Source organism: Chrysochloris asiatica, unplaced genomic scaffold, assembly GCF_000296735.1.
Source record: "Chrysochloris asiatica unplaced genomic scaffold, ChrAsi1.0 scaffold00010, whole genome shotgun sequence".
In the NCBI taxonomy this organism is placed as follows: Eukaryota; Metazoa; Chordata; class Mammalia; order Afrosoricida; family Chrysochloridae; genus Chrysochloris; species Chrysochloris asiatica.
The window spans coordinates 34,650,577-34,674,113 of record NW_006408528.1 but is presented as its reverse complement, the minus strand read 5'-3'; the positions used below and the strand labels follow the sequence as shown (position 1 = coordinate 34,674,113).

The 23,537-nt window shown below is 39.5% G+C and overlaps 2 protein-coding genes across 2 annotated transcripts in view; one reads left to right on the top strand and one right to left on the bottom strand.

Moving 5' to 3' along the window:
• Window positions 1–23,537, top strand: part of FBXL13 (F-box and leucine-rich repeat protein 13) — a 298,456-nt gene that overhangs the window by 113,570 nt on the left and 161,349 nt on the right. The window contains exons 9-10 of the mRNA XM_006834402.1: window positions 8,334–8,429; window positions 12,005–12,137. Coding sequence (XP_006834465.1) covers window positions 8,334–8,429; window positions 12,005–12,137 — 229 coding nt within the window. The remainder of the gene's footprint in view (window positions 1–8,333; window positions 8,430–12,004; window positions 12,138–23,537) is intronic.
• The window catches only part of LRRC17 (leucine rich repeat containing 17), a 23,800-nt gene continuing 16,456 nt past the window's right edge, over window positions 16,194–23,537 (bottom strand). Inside the window, exons 2-3 of the mRNA XM_006834363.1 lie at window positions 21,202–21,357; window positions 16,194–16,591 (exon numbers count right to left, since the gene is read on the bottom strand). Of these exons, the coding sequence (XP_006834426.1) occupies window positions 16,194–16,591; window positions 21,202–21,357 (554 nt within the window). The remainder of the gene's footprint in view (window positions 16,592–21,201; window positions 21,358–23,537) is intronic.

Genomic DNA, 23,537 nt, shown 5'->3' with positions numbered 1-23,537 from the left:
TTGATCAATTTCTTTCCTTTGGGAGCTTACAAAATTAGAAAACATGAAATTACAAAATCTGAGAATCATAGTCATTTTCTAGAAGTCATTAACATAGAGGTCTTTCCTTAAATAAAGCTGAAATCTGTCTGCAGTCGATTTCCTTCCAGAGGTCTTAGTTCTATAGTTAAGGTCAAAATCAGAGTATCTTTTGTGTTCCTAGGACTTCAATTTATTTCCAACATTTCATAGTCCCTCCATCCCAACAATGGCACCTAACAACAACCATTTCAAGTCTTTCTGAGTGTCATTCATCTTTATGAGTCAGCAAGAGTGGGAATGGGTGGTGGTGGTGATGTGTCATGGAGTCGCTTCCTACACATAGCGACCCTGTCATAGTGACCTTGCATAGGGTTTCTGAGGCTGTAAATTCTTATGGTTCTCCTGTGGAAAAGCTGGTAGTTTTGAACTGTTGACCTTGAGGTTAGCAGCCTGACTCATAACCATTATGCTACCGGAGTTCCTTGGAGAGTGTGTTGTTGTTGTTGTGAAGTGCTGTTGAGCCGGTTCCAAACCATAGCGACCCTATATAGGGTTTCTGAGGAGCAGCTGGTGAGCTTGAACCGCTGACCTTGCAGTTCAAATGGCTTTGCAGTCTGACCCATTAACCCACAGCACCACACCAGAACTCCAAACAGGTCTCCCATAGTGCCACAGCAGGACTTCAGGGGAGTGGGTTGTTGTTGTTGTTGTTATGTGCCGTGGAGTCGGTTCCGACTCATAGCGATCCTGTACAGGGTTTCCGAGGCTGTAAATCTTTACAGGAGCAGAAAGCCTCATATTTCTCCTGCGGAACAGCTGGTAGTTTCCAACTGCTGACCCTGAGGTTCACAGCCTGATTCGTAACCACTATGCTACCAGAGCTCCTTAGTGGAATGGGTAGGGAGCTGGAAAAGTCTCAGCAGGTTCTCTAGCCCATCAAGGAAGGCTCTCAGTAAACTCTTGCAGCTGTCGCTCCTCAACTGGGATTTATACCATCAGTGCCCATTTTGACTCTGGTAGGCTAAGAGGTGACTTGCTGTACTTGTTAATGTTTTCTTTTGGTTTCCCACACTGAAGTCCTTGGGTGGTACAAATAGCCAATGAGGTCAGCTGGAAACCCTGTACAGGATCACTGTGAAATGGAACCAACTTGATGGCACTTAACAACAACACTAACCAAATGGTTGGATGTTGAGTCCACCCTCAGGCACATTGGAAGATCTGGTAAAAACCTATGGAGCACTGTTCTACTCTGACATACAAGGAATCACCATGAATCAAAGTCATCTTGACTACCATTGGCTTGGGGTGCTCCTCTATGCTCTTCTTTGGTACAGCCCCCATTTCTCTCATCCTGTAGACTTTCATTTCTTTTGTTGAATTTCTCATTTGTTCATGGAGTACTAAATGCTCTTTCTTCATAGGAAGATGCACATTCCCCCCTGGCACATATTGTGTTCTATAGAGTACCTAGTTTCAGCAGTATAAAATTAAAAACAAACAAACAAAAACTCCCCTTTTTCTTCTGTGTCATACCTTGCCACATTTTTGAATTAGGATGTCTTAGGTGTGGCATTGTGGGTTAATGCGCTAGACTGCAAAGCTGTTTGAACTGTAACGTTGGCAGTTCAAGCTCACCAGCTGCTTCTTGGAAACCCTATCTAGGGTAGCGATGGGTCGAAACCAACTCGATGGCACTTAACAACAACAATATAGAAAACTGCATCTTAATCACCTGTGGAATTGAACTGGGAATTCACATTCTCCTGCTTGATGATCTTCCCAGGTTTGCCATGCTGGCAACAAACGCACTCTCCATGTGGAATTACAGTTTTTCCAAATGCAAATTCACATGAATGCTTTAAAACTCTCAAACTCATATGAATATTTGAGTACATGTTATAATGTGCTCAACATGCATGATATAACAACGCCACAACTCATTAGGAGAAAGCGTACGTTTGTATTAATTGCACTTAAAGGCTTTGCAATAGCTTATTTCACACTGAAGTGTGGAATACCTGCTTTTAAATATGTCTGGGAAAAAAATATGTCTGGGCAACGTTCCATGGAAGTGATTTGAAATAGCTGTCATAAGTAGGTGCTTAGCAATAAGTGTTAAAGGAATCAGCTAATAAATTAGTTGTTGTTTAGTGCTGTTGAGTTGATTCCAACCCATAGCGACACTGCCGACCTTGCAGTTTAAACTGATTTGCAGTCTGGTGCATTAACCCACAGAGCCACACCAGGACTCCATAATAAGTTAGTAACTCCCCACATATTGGAAAATACATTATATGGTTTTATTCTAATCATTCCTTTCTTCTCTACCATGTAGGCAAGAATGCAGATATACCTTTTACGTAAATGTCTGTCAACACTTATGCAAAAATTTAGCAGCTAGATGCAAGTTCCAATTAAAGATGTGTTTTTGTTATAATTAATATACTATATATTTTTCATAAAACACCTCACATGTAATACTTTTATTTTTTTGTCAATCATACCTTTCCCCGAGAGTATTTTCTTTTCTTTTTTTTCCATAAAGTCTAATTTTCATTTCATTTTCTTGCAGGTTAGTTTTTTTTAAGTCTTTAAGGGCTCAAATCTTTAAGGGCTTTGGTGGCCGTTGTGGGGTAGCACCTGCAGGTCTGAATCAGGGCAGTTCCTGACCACTTGGCTGTGAAGGGCACAGCTCACATAATAATGCAGTTTCACGGGCAGCTTGGGCAGCACGTATGCGACAAAGACACTCCTTACTGGCCTTGTCTTTGGGTTTGCAGTGGGCCCAAGATCGTGCAGTGAATAGGTTGCATGTGGCCGCCGCCCTTTTCAGCATGACTGTTGTTTCTCCTTTACTTTGTTATCTTGGAAGCGAGGACCCAAGAGAGTCCCATGAGTATTTCCATAAGCATGCTATGTGCTCTCTTTATCTATCTATCTATCTATCTATCTATCTATCTATCTATCTATCTACCTACCTACCTACCTACCTACCTACCTACCTACCTACCTACCTACCTACCTATTGATCTATGGAGTGTAGTGGTTATGAATCGGACTGCTGACCTCAGGGTCAGCAGTTTGAAACCACCAGCTGTTCCGCAGGAGAAAAAGGAGACTTTGTGATCCCATAATATGTTGGGAGTGTGAAGGTGGGGGTGGGGAAATTGGAGGGCAGAGCTGGCAAAAAATGCATAATGCACGTATTAGTTATTTGTGTAAAAATATAGCAATCTTGTTAGAATTCTTAGTTGGGAATAATGTAATCACACAATGTGGACAAATTATTCAGTGAATTTAATGAATTCTTTTAACATTACAGTTACACATTATGAGTCTAGTGGCAATGAATGACAAAATTTTAGATAGAGGAGAGGTTTTGAGGGGTTTCTCATCACAGTCACTCATTTTGTAGATGAGAATTAGCGGTGACTTTGGACTTTCCTGCTGGTCCACTATGAGCCACTATGCTCTTAGATTTCCCTGTCCACTACATGTGTGTTGAGGGAGCTTAGAGATGCTCTCTTTAGTGACACTCTATATTACTTACTTCTATGTTTGCTGTTGTTTTTAGGGCTTTCCTTCCTGCCTCATTTTTCTCTCTTTCTTGGAGGTGTTCTTACACAACTCTGATGCCGTTATTTGTTCTTGTATTCCATATGCTCTCAGTAATGTGGTCCTACACTTCGGCGATTCTGTGCTGTTACCTCTCTTTTTGAAAGTTCGTTTGCTTCTCTGGGTATAGTATTCCTTGTCTCTTCAAAATTACTGTAGAAGTGAAAAAATATTGTTACAAAATCATAGAAACTTTTATTAAACCAAAGTATCAAAATATGAACCGGTTGTTTCTCAATATGGCTCCATCTAGGTCTATACATTTCTGAAATGAGTGCTTTCATATCTCTAAGCCTTCTCTGAAGAATTCAGTGCTTTTTGACTTACACCATGTCAAAATGGCAGTTTTGGCATCCTTGAGGGACTCAAATTGTGTTCCTCTTAAATGATTTTTGAACTTAAAGAACAAAAAGATGTTTGAAAGGGCAAGTTCAGGGCTACAGGGTAGGTGGGCTAGGTTTCCCAACAAAAAGAATATTGTTTGGAATAAACTTGTGCACATTGGAACTTTAGTAGCAATACTTTTTTACTTACCCTCATGCAAAGCAAATGCAAAGGTGTACAGTTTTCAGAGCTCCTGGTCTACCATGATACCTATCCAAGCCTTCTTGGTCATTTCAATGGGCTGACTTACTTAGTGGCATAGACTCCTGGAGTGGCAACCAGAAACCCTGTACAGTGTCACTGTGAGTTGGAATTGACTTGATGTCACTTAACAACAAGCTGTGCATGTGGACAAAAAAGGAAGTTTTAAAATAAAATATTCCAGACATAAAAAAATGTATTAATTACACAATGAACACCTTGAACCACCTGTGTATGAACCAATCTGCCTAAAACAAATAAACAAATAAAACAAATACAATTGAAGTCTTCCTGAACTCTTCCTTTCCACCCTCAGAGCAAAACTGCTCTCTTAATGTTAGTGTTTATCATTCCCTTACACAGAGACAAATTAGAATCCTTTGAGCCTGTGAATATGTTGCAGATATGACTAAATGAAGGATTTTGAGATGGGAAGATTATGATGGATTATCTGGGTAGGTCCAGTGTAATTACTAGGGCCCTTTTATGTGAAAGACAAAAGAGTTGGAAAAGATGTGAAGCTGGAGCAATTCAATCCTGGCTGAATGGGGACCATGAGTTGTTAAGTGTGGGCAGCCTCTAGCAGTTGGATAGGACAAGGAAACAGAGTCTCTTTAGAACCTCTAGAAGGAACACAGCTCTGCTGATGCCTTGCTTTTAGTCCAGTGAGACCATTTTGGATTTCTGACCCTCAGGATTATAAGGTAATTTATGTTGTTTTAAGCCACTAAATTTATGGTAATTCGTTACCGCAGGAAGTTATATTTTAGTTTTTGCATATTAAAAAAATTAATGGATCTTTCTACGGTCTGCCATTTTATCTCTCTCAACATTGTTTCTTAGATTTACCCATGTTGTTCCCTGTACTTCTATTTCAGCTGTATATAGTTCCATTCAGTGACCATATTACAATTGACTCAGCTTCTTGCTGATGGTTATTCAGGTTGCTCCATATTTTTCCTTTTTGCAAACACTGCAGTGGTCAGTACTCTTGCACATGTAGTTTCTTGCACATGTACAGTGGTTTTATGGTGGTAACATCTCTGGGTCATGATATATATCATCTCAAAGTTTAATAAATTTCTTTCAAAACCACCTCCAGGAAATAAGTGTGATTAAAAGGACCAAAACCAGAAGCAATATAAAAGCAGAGACAAAAACCACCACTCTAAAGCAAAAATAAAACCATAGGCGACTGGTCAGTCACCTTTGCTGTGCACGTATTGTGCATTCACCATAGAAACCTCCAGCAGAGGGTGGGAGTGTTCACTTACTCAGGCAAGCCTAGAGGTGCACAGATAGATATCGAGAAGATAATGGGAGAAAGATTGTCTACTATTTTTGTCTCTGAAGGTCAGTTAGGTATCTGTGTGTGCATAGTGTAATTCTCGAAATAGTTGCATCCTTTTATGTTGGGGTTTTACAGAGTGTTCATATGGTTTGTCTGTCTGGCCAGACCTGCATTTTTTCCTGCTGGGTAGGCAGGAGTAAAGGGTCCTGCAGAAGATAATTTTAGGACTGGGTCCCAGAGTCAGAAGTCATAAGCAACTGCCAAAGATTCAGCCCATGGGACTAATAGGGCTCTTCCTCTCTGTGACATGGGAAAACTGTTGACTCAATGCTGGACCCTTTTGGGGGTGTGTGTCCACTCACCTGAAAGCATCTGGGCTGGACAGAGAGGGTGGGACAGGGAAGAGGAGGAAGAAATGTGTAGATTCCCCCCACACTTCCTTTTGCTAATGTCACTGCACAGCTTTTAGAGCTGGTTCACTGTGGCTGTCTGGCTGTGGCCCCGCCCTTTGAACTCAGCCCAGGCTGGGTGGCCACAGAAAGAGTCCCATGTCCCAAGTGATTTCTGAATCACAATATTTTCCTTTATACAGTGACTTTTTCACTGGTGGGTGCGGGAAACTGACGCCCTGCACCTTATGCTAGATCCAGAGCTCTGGCGCTGTTCCAGGAAAGCAGCTTCTCTGGGTTTTTAGCCCCTGCCCCACAGAGCCTGTCCTACCTGACTCTGCTTCTGCTGCCTCCAAAACCAGAACAGCAATCAACATTCTTTAAGTTTTCTTCTTTTTATTGCTTGTTTTCGTATTAACGCTTTTATAAACACTACCTTATAATTTATTCATGAAGCTATTTTTTTTTGTTGTTCCTTTTAACCCTTGTTGAGTTTTTGTTTTTGTTTTGTTTTTTCCCTCTTGTGTTTTGTAATTTTTGTTTGAAAGCTCATTTTTGGTGGGGTCAGTGGAAATCCTGTAAGGTTGGGCTTGAGGATGGTCTCTTTATATAAAATAGTATTTATTTTTGCCAAATGTCCCAGAGATGTTACCAGCTTGGAAACTTTTTGTGTGTTAATATGTGAAAACCAATTACAAAAGTAAGGAACTCAAATTGGACCCTATAATAATTAAAATGCAAATCTCAACCTACATGATTTCTGTAAAAACTTGTGTTTTTCACATATAAAAACCATGGTTTTTGGTTTACAAGTTCTCTGGGGAGTATTTGTTTTTCAATCTAGTTTAGGAATCGTATTTCCTCTTTTGCCTATAGATGGATTTTTTTCTCCTAGCTTTTTCTTTCATAATACGAGATTTATTTCTCTCTTCAGTTGCAACTCCCTGATTCGTATTGGCCTGATAACATTATTCTATGTGCTGTTATAGATAAGTGCTGAAATGCTAATCACAAGGTCAGAGGTTCAAACTCACCAGCCACTCCTTGGAAACCCTATAATAGGGTTGCAATGAGTTGGAAACAACTCTATGGCACTTACCAACAAGAACAACAACATTCTCTGGTGACATAGTGATTAAGCAGTTGACTTCTAACTGAATGGTCAGTGGTTCAAAGTCAATACCTGCTCCAAGGCGGAAAGATGTGGCTGTTCATTTCTGTAACTATTATAGCCTTGGAAGCCCTGTGTGGGCAGTTCTATTCTTTCCTTTAGGGTTGCTGTGAGTTGAAAGTAACTCAATGACAACAATATTAGGGTCCCCTCACAACCAGTGAAATTAATTCATTTGTTAAGAAAAGTAGCAATGATTTCCTCTGCTCCTCCATCCCAAGCAAGTGCAGCATGTTGTTGTTGTGAAGTACTGTGAGGTGTTACCGACTCCTAGCAACCCTCTATTGGGCTTTTGAAGCTGTTTCTTTGCAGAAGCAGAAAGTCTCATCATTCTCCTGTGAAGCAGCTTGTGGGCTCGAACTACTGAGGTGCAGCCCAGTGCTGATCCTACAGAGCCACTGTCCTCCTAAGTACAGCATAGCACCATATTACCAGTCTGCGTTTACAAGGATTGGGATCCTAAAGATTTCCCTGACATTTTTGAAAACTCAGTTTATAAAGTGTGCTTTTAAAAGTTTTTTTAATGTTTAGCATTTACTGATGGTTTGTGTCAAGAGGGTTTCCAGTATTTCTAGTCTTCAATTTTGTCAGAAACAGAACAAAGCTGAGTTTGTTTATTTTTACCGGGAGTCCTATAATTTTAAAAAGAACTCAATTCATCAGCAAACAATTATTAGATGCCTTTCATGTACTAATTACTATTTAGGGAACTTATTTGGTTTTTTTCCACATTCATTATAAATTTATTTTAAAATGCTTCACATGAGATCTTGATTCTCTAGGTAACAGTGAACACAAAGTTTGTCTGTTGTGATTGTGAACATCCAGATCCACAAATATAACTGTTAAGAACAGCCCTTGAATAAACAGGATAAAATATTTCCTTAATGAGTAAAAAGGCCCACAAAGAACACTTGGCATTTTGACGGTGAATTATTCATTTTTTAGTAGAATGCTCCAGGAAATAAAACAAATCAGCCTAATTTCCTCACCAGAAGACTGTATTCACAAACGCATTTCAGTTCACTAATTCCCTAGGATTATATATAAATTAAAAGTCTAGTATTATAGCAAAGGCTTTCATAGGTGCATTTCAGTATTTCATATAAAATTCCTATCTTCAGAGAAAAGTCCAGTACTTAAACACCTGCTGCTGCAATGTGTAAGTATTACATTATTAACACAGAAGTGCTAAAAGGAAGTTACATCAAAATTCACATATTTTTCAAAGGTCTCTGTTTCTTTTCCTTGTGTTTAGATTTTCCGACACCTCAGTATAAGAGATTTGATTGCATGTGGTCAAGTCTGTCATTCTTGGATGTTAATGACACAAACAAGTTCATTGTGGAATGCTGTAAGTATGTGCAATTTGAGTCCCATTTCTTATCCTAGCTATTAAAGGAAAATGGACTCTGTAGAGACAAGTGTAGGAGGGCTGCCTTCCTTCCTGCTCCCCTGGGAAACCACCAGCTACAGGTGCTTTGTTTTCCTTTTGTCCAGGCACAAGCCCAAAGGAAGAGCTAGAAAAGACAGTAATGTTATCCTAAGAAACACATTATTAATGTTTTCTAATTTAATTGATGTGAATACATTTAGTATTATCTTTGGACTAAAACAGGAAGCCTCATTATACTGAGTGGTTTGGAGCCCATACGGGGCTCATTATTAATATCTTTCTTCTTGATATGAGTACAGACTATTACTGCTTCCTTGTCTATAGAAAAGACAGTGGTTTGTAATGGTCTTTTCATAGCTCATACTTCTGAGAGGATCATTGTAGAGAAAATAATGTGATCTCAGTGTACCTGGATCATGAGGTAGTTTGGCTGCAGTGAATTATTTGGTATGACTCTTTTAGCCTTAGTCTTTGTAATGCCCCTCAAATAACTGGGCGGGGCCATGCAAATATGGTATATAGAACTCTAGTGCGGGGATTGGTCAATTTTGCCATCCTGTATCTCAGCAGCAGGGATAGCGGATCTCACTACTATTGAGAAAGAAGAACCAGGAGTGGATTGCATCCTTTAGACAGGCAGTGGGGAACCTTTTTACTGTCAAAATTTATAACATCCTTCGCAGGCCATACAAAATGATCAACTTGAAAATTAGCCTGCTATATTTGATCAAACATTTATTAACTCACCCCTAATGTGATGGCTGAAGCTGTGGGTGCCTTGTCAGGGCCAGACTAAATGATTTTGTGGGCCTTACTTATACTGCCTGAAAGGAGCTCTGGTAGCATAGTGGTTATGAGTTGGGCTCCTACTCTCACAGTTAGCAGTTTGAAACTACCAGCTGTTCCACAGGAGAAAGATGAGGCTTTCTGCTCCTGTAAAGATTTACAGCCTTGAAAACCCCGTACAGGGTTGCTATGAGTCAGAACTGACTCCACTGCACATAACCACCACCACCATACAGCCTGTGGGCTAGATGTTCCCCAGCCCTGGATAAGACCTCAGATCCCTGTGTGCTGAACCTCCTTGATCCAGGAGACAGAGAGCTGTGACACCAGAGGAGTGGTAACAGCAGAACCAAGAGTTAGAGCACAAGACAGGGCTGTGGGTTCTCATCCTATATATAGAGTGAATAAAACTGAGCGCCTTCGGGTAGGAGACTTGCTTGTGGAAAGGGGTGCCTCCAGGCACTTAATTAAGGGAGGGAGGTTTGCTGACCCACAGAGCTAGAGCTGAGCCCATTCAGGCTGAGGCTTATGGCAGAGTGGAGCATCCTTTGGGCATTTATGAGCAGTGCCCAAATAAGGGAGAGGCCACAAGGAGATGTCACTGAGAGGCCATGGACCAGAGACAGGCCTGCCTTTGGGCATGGCTGAGAAGTGGTGCTTGAGATCAAATGACTGGATTATGAATATTTCTGATCCTGAATTTTAACCTGTTAAATCCCTAATAAGCCCCGTAATAGTGAGTATTGTCTGTGAGTTCTGTGTGTCCATTACAATGAATTATTGAACCCAGCAGAGAAGTAGAGCGCTGTGAGAGAGACAGTTGGTGACAGAACTGGTAAGGAAGATTGGAGGAGGTATCTCTGATCTCAGCCTCATAGAATTTGGCTTTGGGCTGATATTGAGTTTGATTCTTCTACCCCCCTTATGAAATCATAGGTGGTCAGATGTCACCCCCACACCATTCTTAAACTAAAGTATACACAATTGAAGAGCACAGAGATACTGGTGTGCTCCTAGTGGCCAGGACTGTTTGATATACTGTAACACTGAAGTTTTCAGCTAAAAAGTTAAGTTTGTGAACACTCAATTTCTCATTGTCTTCTCAACAATGTTATTTTTTTGTGCTAAAAGTGTTTGTTTACAAAGGTACTGCATTTGAAAATTCACAAATAAAGATGAAATAATTGAAGGTAAGGGGCAGCACACAATTGTGGAAAGAAAAATATGCTGAATTTATCTTTTTATTCTGGCTTTATTATTCACTGTCATGTGATCATATTTGCTGTCTTACCCAATGAGATTCTGGACAGAAACACTGGTTGTTGTTTTTTTTTATAACTCTAGTCAGGTTTCTGAAGAATCTGCCCTGATCTTAATATTATGCACATTCTTTCTCTTCCAGATCATTTGAAATCATTTTTTTTTCCTTTTTTTAAATAGATTTTTCAAAGGCAAAAATTAACACCTCTAATATGTCACATACGTAAGAGATTCAATACTTTAAACCAGTGGTTCTCAAAGTGTGGTCCCAGGACCATCATCATTAGCATCAGCCAGTAACTTGGAAACACAAGTTCCTGGACCCCATCCCAGGTCTTTGAGATCAGAATCTCTGAGGGTAGCATCCAGTAATCTGTTTTCACAATCTCTCCAGATGACTCTGATGCATGGTTTGAGAACCACTGCATTTGACTAAAAATGAACTTAGACAAGAATACCTAATTTGTGAGCTAAGATGGAAGCTTTGGCTGACTGCAGGATCTTTCCACAGAATATTCTCTTTCAGCAGTTGACGTTCAGGGTAAGAATATAACATCGCAGCCAAGAATGGAACGTAAAGATGATGAGTTCATTATAGAGCTAGATCCCTGAACTTGCCAACTCTTCTTAGTTTCTTTGTGGCTATTTTAGAATTTCTGAAGAATGGCCCAAAGTCACCTATTTATTGGTCAGTCTGACCACATGATATCATTAATTCTTTCATCGTTAGCAAGTAAGGAAGGGTGGTGAAGTAACCTGTTGCCTGGACTTCAGACAACAGGGAAAATGCTGCTGTTACAGCATTGACTAATGGCATAAATGATTATGGTTATTTAGATTTAAATATCATACAAGCAGAGACTCAAAAAAGACAAGCACACAATTATTCACTGCAGCACTATTCACAATGCCTAAAAGGTGGAAACAGAAAAATTCGCCAATCCCCTCTTTAGATATCCAAGTTTTACAATCACAAATTAACCCTGTTAACAGTCAATCATGACTGACTCATACAATTCCATCAGCATCTTCCCCCACTGTCTCTTACCCAGACCCATCAGGAAAAGAGGATATACTCACTCTGCACGATCCTACCCAGTGAGCCAGATCAAGTAAATCATGGGACCACAGGTTGACTCTAGTTTGATGAGCTAGCTCTTTCCCAGTGATACTGTGAGTACCTTCCAACTTGAGTGGTTCATCTTCCAGCACTATATCAGACTATGTTTCAGTGCTATTCGTAAGGTTTTTTGTGACTTCTCTTCCAGAAATGGACCATTTCTTCCTAGTCTGTTTTAGGAAGAAATCTGAAACCTGTCCACCATTGGTAACACTTCTGGCAGTTGAAATACCAACAGCTAGGCCTAACAGTACAACAACAATCTGACAGATGAATGGTGTCAGTATTCGGTACTTTAGAATATTTTTAATTTGAACCTGAAACAGATATTTCTCATTTCTTAATGCTTCTTGTTTATTCTTTCTAGATTGACTTTTCCACTCTAAAATGTATGCCTATCGATAAATATGTGGTGTCTACTTTGCAAAGGTGGCGTCTAAACGTGCTGCATTTGAATTTTCGTGGTTGTTTTCTCAAACCAAAAACATTGAGATCTGTCAGTAAGTATATCCTATTAAAATGATTTATCCCTTTCCTATGCTTTGATTAAACACATACAAAGAAAAGTATAAATAGAAAGATTACTTGGTTATAGTCTTAGAACATATGGAAGTCAATTATAAGCAATTAAAGTGCTCATAATCTGGTCAGCTCTTACTGGATTTAATACCTTGGAGTTATTATTACTATTAAATTTAGAAATATAGCATCTTGCTAAAGAAGCTCTGACTCTTATAGAACCCATAGGGCAAAAAACAAAACAAAAAAAGGCCATTTGAAATCTTCTGGGTTGGGTCTGTATACAATTCTGCCAGGGTACAACCTACCTTGGAGGTAAAGGTTAGGTGGTACCTTCTCTAACAGCCACTTCCTTTTACTTTCATGGAAATTCTTATTGTTGTTGTTAAGGGGTATTTAATAGCAATAGGCCTAATCATTTAAGACCCTGATTATCGGGTTTCTGGTGGAGTCCTGGTGTGGCACTGTGGGATACAATACCTGACTGCAAGATCGGTTTGAACCACAAGGTTGATGGTTCAAACCCCCCAGCCACTCCCGGGAAATGCTATAAAAGGTTGCTGAATCAGAACCTACTTAATGGCAGCATTAAACTCCTACAGCGACAAGGTCCTAGCTAAGAGGTATCCATAGTCCCAATCTTACCCTTCACTTCTACTCCTCCCCAACCCCCTCCCCCACAAAAAAAGGGTAAAAGTCAACCTCATAGATGTTTTTTTTAGCTTTTCTTCTTGCTAGTGAAGTTAAGTGCATCTCTTGGCGTGGTTAGAATTATTAATGGCAAGGAGTTTTGCTTGTTGACTGAAGATAAATATTGGCTGATCTTTGGGCTGTTTGGCTGAATGACTATAACAGTTGTATTTGTGAACCTTATGTGTACAAAGACTTTAGAAGAGAATTCACTTTAAATGATGTCTTAAATGTTTAGAAGGCTGGGAGAGCAATGTCTCTCATAATATTGTGATAGCTAAGTGTGCAGAGTGTATGCTAAAACATTTTCACAAACATTTGGCAAGAGTACTAGTTTTTCCTTTTGCTAGCAAAAGTAAGTTCATCTATTATTAGGTCAGAGCTGACTCAGGCTTAGGACTCAGGAGGCCTCATTTTACAGTAAATGCTAATAACTTCAGAAAATCAGGACTAGGAAGAAATGGAAAGAGCTTATTTTATCAAAACACTTAAGTGATATTGTTCATACATGTTCAAATGATGTACTCATATTATCTCTGAATTTTCATATTTGACTACCATAAAATATGCTTATTAAAAAAAAAAATCCTCACTTCATCCACTGAGCAGAAAGGTAGTCCAAAGGCAAATTATTAAAGCAACTATCAAATAGGAACTTTGGAGAAGAGGGTGTGCCTAACTGTTCATTCAATCCCTTATCAAATATGTTTCCCTAGAAAAGTATAAACCTGAATTCAGAGGCAGAGCAGATCTTAATCTATCAAATAATATACTTCAGTTTTGGCCTTGAGATATACTAGCAACTCCAACTGAATTATGGATGGCTTGGATCGATTTCTATTGCATTGTGTTCTACACTTTATTTCCAAATAGATCCTTGGGGATGAAACTGAATATAAAAAACAACCAATAAAACCCCCAAATAACCTCCAAAAGTTAAACTAGAGAGTAACATAGCCCTTTATCTGACTAAGATGAACTGTCTTCATTTCTTCCCGGTGCCCTCATGCCTCCCTTTGTGGCTCTGGTCTTCTACTGAAGTCCTCTTGGATTTTCTCCACCATCAACTCTTGGCTGTTTCAGGTCCCAAGTCCTTAAATTTCCACTCTAAGAGCTCCTGAACAACAGTAAATGAATTTGTTCCATTTCTCTGGTAACACTTCATACTCTGCCACAACCTCGAATGCCTCACAGCTGTGGGGATTTTCATGTTATTGAGTCATGCATGGATGAACGTCTCTAAGACTCCACTCCTGACCTAACATACCACTGGTAAAGTAGATGGAGGTTAAACCTTGTAGCTGTGGAGTCAATTCCAATTCGTAAGGACCCTAATGGGGTTTCCAAGGCTGCTTATCTTAATAGAAGCGAACTGCCACATCTTTCTTCTGCAAAGTGGCTAGTGAGTGGATTTGGACTGCTGATCTTTTGTTTGGCAGCTGAGTACTTAACCACTACACCACCAGGGCTCCTTGCTAAGTGGTGGTTGTTATTGTTGAGAGCTGTTGAGTCAGTTCTGACTCATAGTGAGCCTGTATAGGGTTTCCGAGGAGTGGCTGGTTTACTTGAACTGCCAACCTTGGGGTTCATTGAAGTCCAGGGCTCCTTGCTGAGAGATAGGAATCTTACAATACCTGCAATTTTCTGAACTACTAGCTCTGACAATTCTTCCAGCTTCCTGCCCCTTAGTATTCTGGTTCCTGTTGATTTAAATGACTTAAATCAAAGATTTCTGCCAGATTCTCTCCTGGATATTCCTGTGAAGAAAGGCTTAACAGTTTGGGTTACAAATTAGGCTGCTAATCTCAAGGTCAGCAGTTCCATACTACCAGCTGTTCTGTGGGAGAAAGATTAGGCATTCTGCTCATGTAAAGATTTACAGCCTCGGAAACCCTGTACAGGGTCGCTATGAGTTGGAACCAATTCCACGGCACATTACCACCACTCTTTTTGATTCTGGTTCTGGAAGGTTCTGACACCAGGTAGCCATGGGCCATAGGTAACTTTCAGAATCTTCTGCAGCCCTCGACAGTAGAAAAGACCTAGGTTGACCGGGAGCCTGGTCCTGCTACCTGTCAGCTGAGGCTTTGTTCAAGCTACCTAAACTTTAAATCTTGGTAAATTTAAAGTTTACGATCTTGTAAAAATGAGAAGTGAAACATTTGTAGCATATCATCTTCTATGCTGAGAGAATTTATACAAGTATCAAATAAGACCAGTTGTTAAGCTTTGTAGTAGTACCAGGATATGAAAAAATGAAAATGTGTCCAACTCAGCATGAAAAGAAAAAAATGATGTGTTTCACTAAGGGCAGATACATATTTCTTTTTACTTTATCTTTCTATGTAGAATATAATCAACATTTAATTGCAAACAGATGAAGTCAGGGCATTACACTCTCTAAATATTTCTCTTTTTTTCTTGGTGATCTGTTTCTCTAGGGTATGGTCCACTCCCTCAGTTAGTTGTTTCTGATATAACTTCTTGTTTGATTCTACTTCATCCCAGATCCTTACCCTGAATCCTAATTTCACCATTCATTTTATGCTCCTTGGCATATTTATGTAGTAGACCCTTCCCCACGGACAAGTGGCTTCTGAGTCTGAATCTTGCTCAAAGTACAAAACTGTTTGCACATCACTGGCATTTATACAGCTTGAGGGATCCTAATTCACACCAGCTTCAATTACTTCTCAGAGTCCCATCTGCTGACCAGACTCCCATATAATTCTCATATTCTCGATTGGTTGCTTCAAATAAATTCTCGTTCAGGTCTAGCTGACAGTGTTTTTTTTGCAAGGATCAGCTAAGAGTGACAGAGTTTGGGGTTTATTAGGAAGTCATTTTGGAATGCACAGTAAGCAGAAATGAAAACAGATTCAACACATACACTGACATAGTGGAAAGGTTAAGTGGGAGGATTACATTTCATTATGACTGAGTATTTGTGTCTTCATTTTTATCATCCTTGGGTATCTACAAACTCACATCCAAAGGCATATAAAAATGAACCGAGTTTTATTATTATTATTTTCAAAAGCAGCAAAAACATGTATACAGCACATTATGAACTACTAATGTCATCATTAGGACCCAAATCCTGCAGGTTACCAGTGTGGAATCCAAGTGTCATGCCAGGCTGCTCCACAGACAGACAGGCAAGCAGGATGAGCATACTCCCTTGGTTACTACAGTCTGCACAACAACAATAATAATTAAAGACACCCCTCCTTTAGCTGGATGATCCTGCATAAATAGGCAACACGGTTCATCAGAATGTAAACACAAGATTCTCTGACACTAGTATGGCAAATACAAAACAAGCTACCACCAGAGCCAGTTTTGAGTTATCCCACAATAATGATTCTTACACTTTGTTTCTTTGCTGTGTGATCCCGATGTAGTTTTTCCCATTCATCATCTTCGGGATCCTGGTCGAATGTTTCAGGGTACGCTGGTAACTTGTCTTTGGGGCATTCTTCATAGTAGCTCCGGATGTACTTCCCCACAAACCACCCTTTGTATTCTTCAGGCGTTTTGCACTCCAGACCATGAGCGTGTACGTTGTAGTGATGCTTTAACCAATAGTACAGGTAGTGGATGTTGTAGTCACATCTCCAAGGGTTATCGCTGAGCCACAAGAGTTTCAAAAAGTATAAGTCTTCCAATACTCCGTAGTCAAAGTTTTGCAGACTATTATTTGATAAGTCTAACTCTTCTAAATGTGTGAGCCCTACAAAAGCAGCTATAAACAGAAAATATTCATTAAACCAACGAGTAAGGTAAATGCAACCATATGGTGTATACATGTCTAGATGCAAAACTCTGAAATATGTTTTTACTCAAAGTGTTTCCCTTGATTAGACGGACTAGAATATATTTTATGCAAAAAAAAAAAAAAATCCATTTTAAATTACCTCTAAAAAAACATTTGGGGCATATGTGAATTTTTTTTTTTTCATTCCCTGGAAAGATGCCACAATAAAGGATAAGAATTAGGAAAATATTTCAAATGTAAAACCTAAATGCATTAGAAAAATAAAAATATGTCAAACATTTGACAGCTCCAGATATCAGTAAATTCTGAAAATATCGAGAAAGCAGCCTCTCTCAATTTGGGGATGGGGTAGGGGGTTATGCTCCTGTAAAGTCCAAAAGCAAACAATTGTACCAATGTTTTGAAAGCATCTGGACATGTTTCAGCAAACTGTGGTATCGATCAACTTTGAATTCATATGGATTTAATTCGGTTGAAGGGGGTAGATGATTAAAACAAATATTTAAACACATAAAATACAAACAAAACAACAGAAAGCTCTCCTTTTCCTCCTAGAGCAAAGGATTCTAAGCTGAAATTATCCCTATTAAGTTGATGTGAGCCAACAAGATAATACAGGATATAGGGGCCAATCCTGATGTCAAATATTTTGTTCATTCAATTTACTGGGCAACTTCTCAGTGCCTGCCATACATTGATGTTATGTAAATTTATCCTCACTTTGAAACCATCTAACCAACCCCTACTTGCAACAAATTCTTCCTCACCATCACTTTCACTTGCTGCATGAGCCATTTTTAAATCATTGAAAAGGCTTCAAGCCTTTTCTTGCACTAAAGCAGGGGTGGAGAACATTTTTTCTGCGGAAATTTGTAACATCATTCGCGGGCCATACAGAATTACCAACTTAAAAATTAGCCTGCTATATCTGGTCAAACATCTAATTAACTCACCCCTAATGGTAAGGAGCTCTGGTAGCATAGTGGTTACAAATTGGGCTGCTAACCTCAGGGTCAGCAGTTCGAAACTACAAGCTGTTCCTCAGGAGAAAGATGAGGTTTTCTGCTCCCGTAAAGATTTACAGCCTCAGAAACCCTGTACAAGTATGAGTCGGAACCAATTCCATCACGGCACATAAAAACAACAATGGGATGACTGGAACTTAGTTGCCTTGGCAAGGCCAGACCAAATGATTTTGAGGGCTTTATATGGCCCGAGGGCCGGACGTTCCCCATCCCTGATCTAAAGTAAAGTTAAATAGGAACCATATACACCTGTTTCAACTTAACTACAAATTTGACTTAAATACACACTAGAAATGGATCTTGTTCATGGGGACTGCCTGTGTTTCAGACATGTTTCTCATTACTGTTTAAAAATACTCTTGTTAGAGCACACAGTGTCCTTATATTGAGTTTGGAAAATGTGTTCTCAGACAAATCCCATTAACAATTTTCATATATTTTTTTCTTTAAAACCCATGTTGTTGTTGTTGTTGTTGTTGTTGTTAAGTACCATGGAGTCAGTTCTGACTCATAGTGACCCTGCACATGGTTTCCGAGGCTATAAATCTTTACGGGAGCAGAAAGCCTTATCTTTCTCCTGCGGAACAGCTGGTAGTTTCAAACCGCCAACCTTGAGGTTAGCAGCCCATGGTGGTGGTGGTTATGTGCTGTGCAGTCGGTTCTGACTCATAGTGAGGTACAGGGTTTCCGAGACTATAAATCTTTACAGGAGCAGAAAGCCTCATCTTTCTCCCGTGGAACAGCTGGTAGTTTCGAACTGCTGACCCTGAGTTTAGCAGCCCAATTCACAGCCACTATGCTACAGAGGTCCTTTAGCAGCCCATAATAACCCCTAAAAGGAGTACTTTTCAAAGAACAACTTTGGTATAAAACAATGGCTTGAGAACTGAGGGATGGTGGCAAAAACCCAGCCTTTGTTATGATAGCTCTGAATATCTACTTCTTAAAAAAATTTTCAATTTCCTAAAACTCTGAGTCTCACAAATTTACTTTCTTAAAAAAAAGTCAGCCCTTCAGATTGGACACATGTGTAAACATTCTGAGATTTTATTTTGAAAGCTTTATAGTTGTTACTTAAACCATATGTATTCTGGCATTTTGGAAAACTAGTTCTCATGTGTAATTTAAAGGAGGTAAAAATCCTAAGCAGAGTGTCTTCTTTCCCTTTCTGCAACAATGTCTGGCATTTTACTTGGTTGTTATTCATGCCTTTTAAAGACTGGCACTCTGGTTGCGTTTGTATAACTACCAACATACATCATTAAAGTAAGCCTACTTTGACAGTGTTTTTCTCAAAGGCTAGGGAATATAAGTCTTTTATTTTAAAGCTCCTTCAGGTCATTTTAGCCTTATGTTCTAGATGTCTTTTGTTCTAGAAGAAAGTGTCAGGTGAATTGCTTGGCATTTGGTAGGTGCTCAATACATATTTGATAATGTAGAAGTCTTTCATGGGACTAAACTGGAGCCCTGGGGGTGCAGTTGTAAGCACTTGGCTTTGAACCAAACATTTGTGCTTCTATCCCACCAGCTGCTCCACATAAGAAAGATGTACAACCTTGGAAACCCTACGGGGCAGTTCTGCTCTATCCTATAGGGTCCTATGACTTGGAACCCACTCAACAGCAATGGGAAGGGCTAAGAACAGAGAACACATTGGGTGTCAACCAGGAAAACACACCAGTGTAAGATTTCAATGTCTTTAGGAGTCCTGGTGTGGCGCTGTGGGTTAATGCGCTAGACTGCAAAGCCATTTGAACTGCAAGGTCAGCAGTTCAAGTTCACCAGCTGCTTCTTGGAAACCCTATACATGGTCGCTATGGGTCAAAACCGACTCGATGGCACTTAACAACAACAAGAATGGAAGATCAAAAAGGGATCTTAGTAACTGTGGGCAATTCAGAACTGATGTTGGAAAACATCACCTGTAGTAAAGCAAATCCATTTCATGGTACTATTTAGCCTCTCTGCATTGTTTTCTCTCATTTTTTTCTATGGTTTTGACTCATAGTGACCCTGTATAGGGTTTCCAAGGAGCAGCTGGTGAATTTGAACTGCTGACCTTGAGGTTCAAACTGACCTTGCAGTCCAGTGCTTATCCTACAGTGCCACATCTGCTTTAATGAAAACATTGTTATACTGCTATCCGCTACTTTGTAAGTTCACTTGAATTTCAGAGGCCATATAATAACTATTTGGAGTTGTGGTGCGTCAATGTAGCATGGGACTGCTAACCACAAGGTCAACTGTTCAAACCCACCAGCCACTCCTTGGAAACTCTATACAGAGTTGCTATGGACCGGAACCGGCTCGATGGTCCTTACCAACAACAACAACATAATTACTCCAATGTCAGTCTCTTGTCTGTACTGATACTTTGAACAGTAAACTATGGCTCTGGAACACAGTGCCAGGAGGAGCCTGACATCTAGGAGCCATTTCCTGCTGTGCTTTGGGAGCGGGAGAGGGCCTCTCTCTCCACATCCACATTGTCATCTTGGCCTGGATTTATGCAGGTTGACTACCAGAGATAGACATGCACCCTAATATGATGGGCATTCCATTTGGGAGAAGAGGATGTCTGCAGTATATTCTTACTTACTGTGAAATACCCACTCTCTTGACTGCACAATTGAAAGATACTCCCCAGTTTATACTACCCACCAGGCTAAGTTATAAGCGCATCATATTGTCTCCTTGGGAAATTTATGAAATCATGATTTCCTAATACTTTAAAAAGATGTTATTAATGCTAAATATACTTTTGTCACTCCAGAACTTTCAGTCTTGATTTTCACTTCTATAATGTTAAAATCAATGGTTATTAAATTTTCAATAAGAAAAATAGAAGAGACAAGTTACTTATAATGTTTATAACATAAACAGTTCTATTAATAGTATTAATAATCTTTTTTGTGGATTGTATTTTTCACATTGAAATAGAATTGGGCAAGAATAAGTGCTATCTATGTATGTTAGAAATCAGATCAATATCATAGTAATTCTCAGTTCTTTCCAATTCCAGTGAGCTTACTTAGTTTGCTAAACGCATCTTTGCTAGAGCCTTTGGTTGGAAAACAGAGAAGGGATCTGGAAGATGAAAAAGAGGTTTGCTCTTGAGCTAGGATTTGATATGTCTGATTCTGCTTTGAATACTTTTTATCTTAATTTATGAGCTTACTGTTTAGTGGATTGTTAACAAATTTACTTTAATCAAATTGATATTTAGTGATAAAGAAAATGACAAATCTGAATTTACCTCTACGTATTACTATCCTCTGACTACTTCTTATTCTCTTCATGTGTCCTGAAAAATACTTCTTAACTATTTAGGTCAATTGTAGCATATGAAATTATATACTGTACTTCAGCAAACATTTTGGCAATATTTGCGTAGTGATAAGCTGTCCAATTAAAAGTTCATGCTTAATTTAAAGTTAATACTTTTTATTATTTACTGAAACACAAACAACAAGCTGTATTTATTATACATGCTGTCAAAGGAAAAATCAAAGAACACCTGTCACCTGCAAAGGTCTATTCAGTGGAACTTACCAGGGTCTATGAATTCAATGCCATTGCTGCTAAGATTTAATTTCCTTAGCTCATGAACATCTTCAAACTCTTTGGGTCGAAGCTGGTGGATTTTATTGTATGATAAGTCAAGTTTAACAATATCTGGTGGAATGTTGCTCGGAACTTTCTTCAACTCTGGAAAAAAATAATAATATCTAAGTTACCCTGCATTCTTCCCTCTGTTTTCCCCATCACCGTGACAGTTGTGTGGATGAAAAGTTCGCTCTTAAAGAGTAAGAGTTACTCAATCCAACGGACAAGCTTAGCATGAGCAAGGTTGTTCTTCTTAACTACCATAAAGTAGACTCTGAACTCACGATGACTCTTTGTACAAGGGAAGTAAGCACTGTCCCATCATGAGCCATCCTCATTATTAGTTGCAGATTGCTGTGATCTCTAGTGGTTTCACTGGCTGATTTTTAGATTTGCAAATTTCATTAGAATCCAGTGAACCAAATGCATCAGGTTTACAAAAAGCAAAACACAAAACAACCCAAACCCATTGCCAGTGAGTCAATTCAGACACATAGTGACTCTACAGAACAGAGTAGAACTTCCCTGTACAGTTTCCAAAACTGTAATCTTTATGGAAACACTGTAATCTTTATGGAAACCACAACTTTCTCCCACAGCGGCTGGTGGATTTGACCTTTCAGATAGCAGGCACATGCTTACCCACAGAACCAGCAGGACTCCTAGCATCAGGATTAGAGGAGGGAATATCCTTTCTGAGCTGTTCAGAAACTCCATAGAGACAGTGGCAAAGAGTCAAGGAAGGATCCGCAAGTAATTCCACATCACTGTTCTGAGGGACCAGGTGAGGAGGTGGGCTCGGTCCTGACTTCCTATTGAAGTTAACTGAACAGCTTTTTGTCATGGGTTGAACTGTGTGCCCTCAAAACATGTGTCAACGTGGCTAGGCCATGATTCTCAGTGGCTTGATAGTTATGTAATGTAACTTGGCAGTTATATAATGAAGTGATTATCACCATGGTGCCATCTGATTTGATCACCCAATAAATTGTAAGGGGGACATGGTGGGATGCAACACGCTTGCTCAGGTTGCTGCTTTGTTCCAATGTGTAATGGGTGTTACCCTGGGTGTGTCCTGTATCACCTTTTATCTTATAAGAGAAGCAAGCAGAGAAGAGGGTCCAATGAATGCACTTCTTTCTTTCTGGGTCCAATGAATGCATTCTTTCTTTCTGCCACCAAGAAAGAAGTGCATTCATTGGACCCAGGATCCCCTATGCTGAGAACCTCATAGATCCAGAGGAAGATCAGTGACAAGATCCATGGGAATTTCCAAGGAGCATCAAACCACAGATGTCAAAAGGAGACAAAGACATTCCATCAGAACCAAGAGAGAAAAAACCCTTTTCCCTAGGGCTAGCACCCTGAATTTGGACTTCTGGTCTCCTAGATGTGAGATAAAAAATTAATGTTTTTTATTAGAGCTCTCCACTTGTGGTATTTCTGTGATAGCAGCACTAGATAATTAAGACACTGTTTTTTCTTTTGTAAAGCCCAAACAAAACAAATAAATTGATTGGCTCTATGTGTGTCTCCTCCATTTCTTTCTTAGTCCTAAAGGATTCTGTCAATTATTGCCTCTTTGTTGCATCTAACAAGGTACCCTGGTGGCACAATGGTTAAGAACTTGGTTAACTGAAAGATGACCTGTTCAACCTTGAGCTGCCTTTGCAGGAGAAAGATGTAGCAGTCTACTTCTGTAAAGATTCCTGTTGTTAGCTGCCATTGAGTTGGTTGTGACTCATAGCAACCATATATACAGCAGAAGGAAAACCTGCCTGCTCCTATACCTCCTCACCATTGTTGCTATGTTTGAGCCCATTGTTGTAGTCAATCCATCTCACTGAGCGTCATCTTCTTTTTTGCTGACCCTACCCTCTACTTTACTAAGCATGATGTTCTTCTCTAGGGACTGCTCCATCCTGATAACATGTGTAAAGTACATTCTCATGCTAAGGAACATTCTGGCTATACTTCTACAGATTTGTTCTTCTGGCAGTGCATCGTGTAGTCAATATTCTTTGTCAGCAACATAATCTAAAGCCATCAATTCTTCTTTGGATTCCTTATTCATTGTCCAACTTTTGCATGCATATAAGGCAACTGAGAATACCATGGCTTGAATCAGTGCATCTTAGTTCTCAAGGTGATATCTTTGCTTTTTTTATGTTTTAAAGATGTCTTTGCAGCTGATCTGCTCAAGGTACCACATCATTTGATTTTTTGACTTCTGTTTCTGTGGGCATTGATTGGGGATCAAGTAAAATGAAACCCTTGACAAC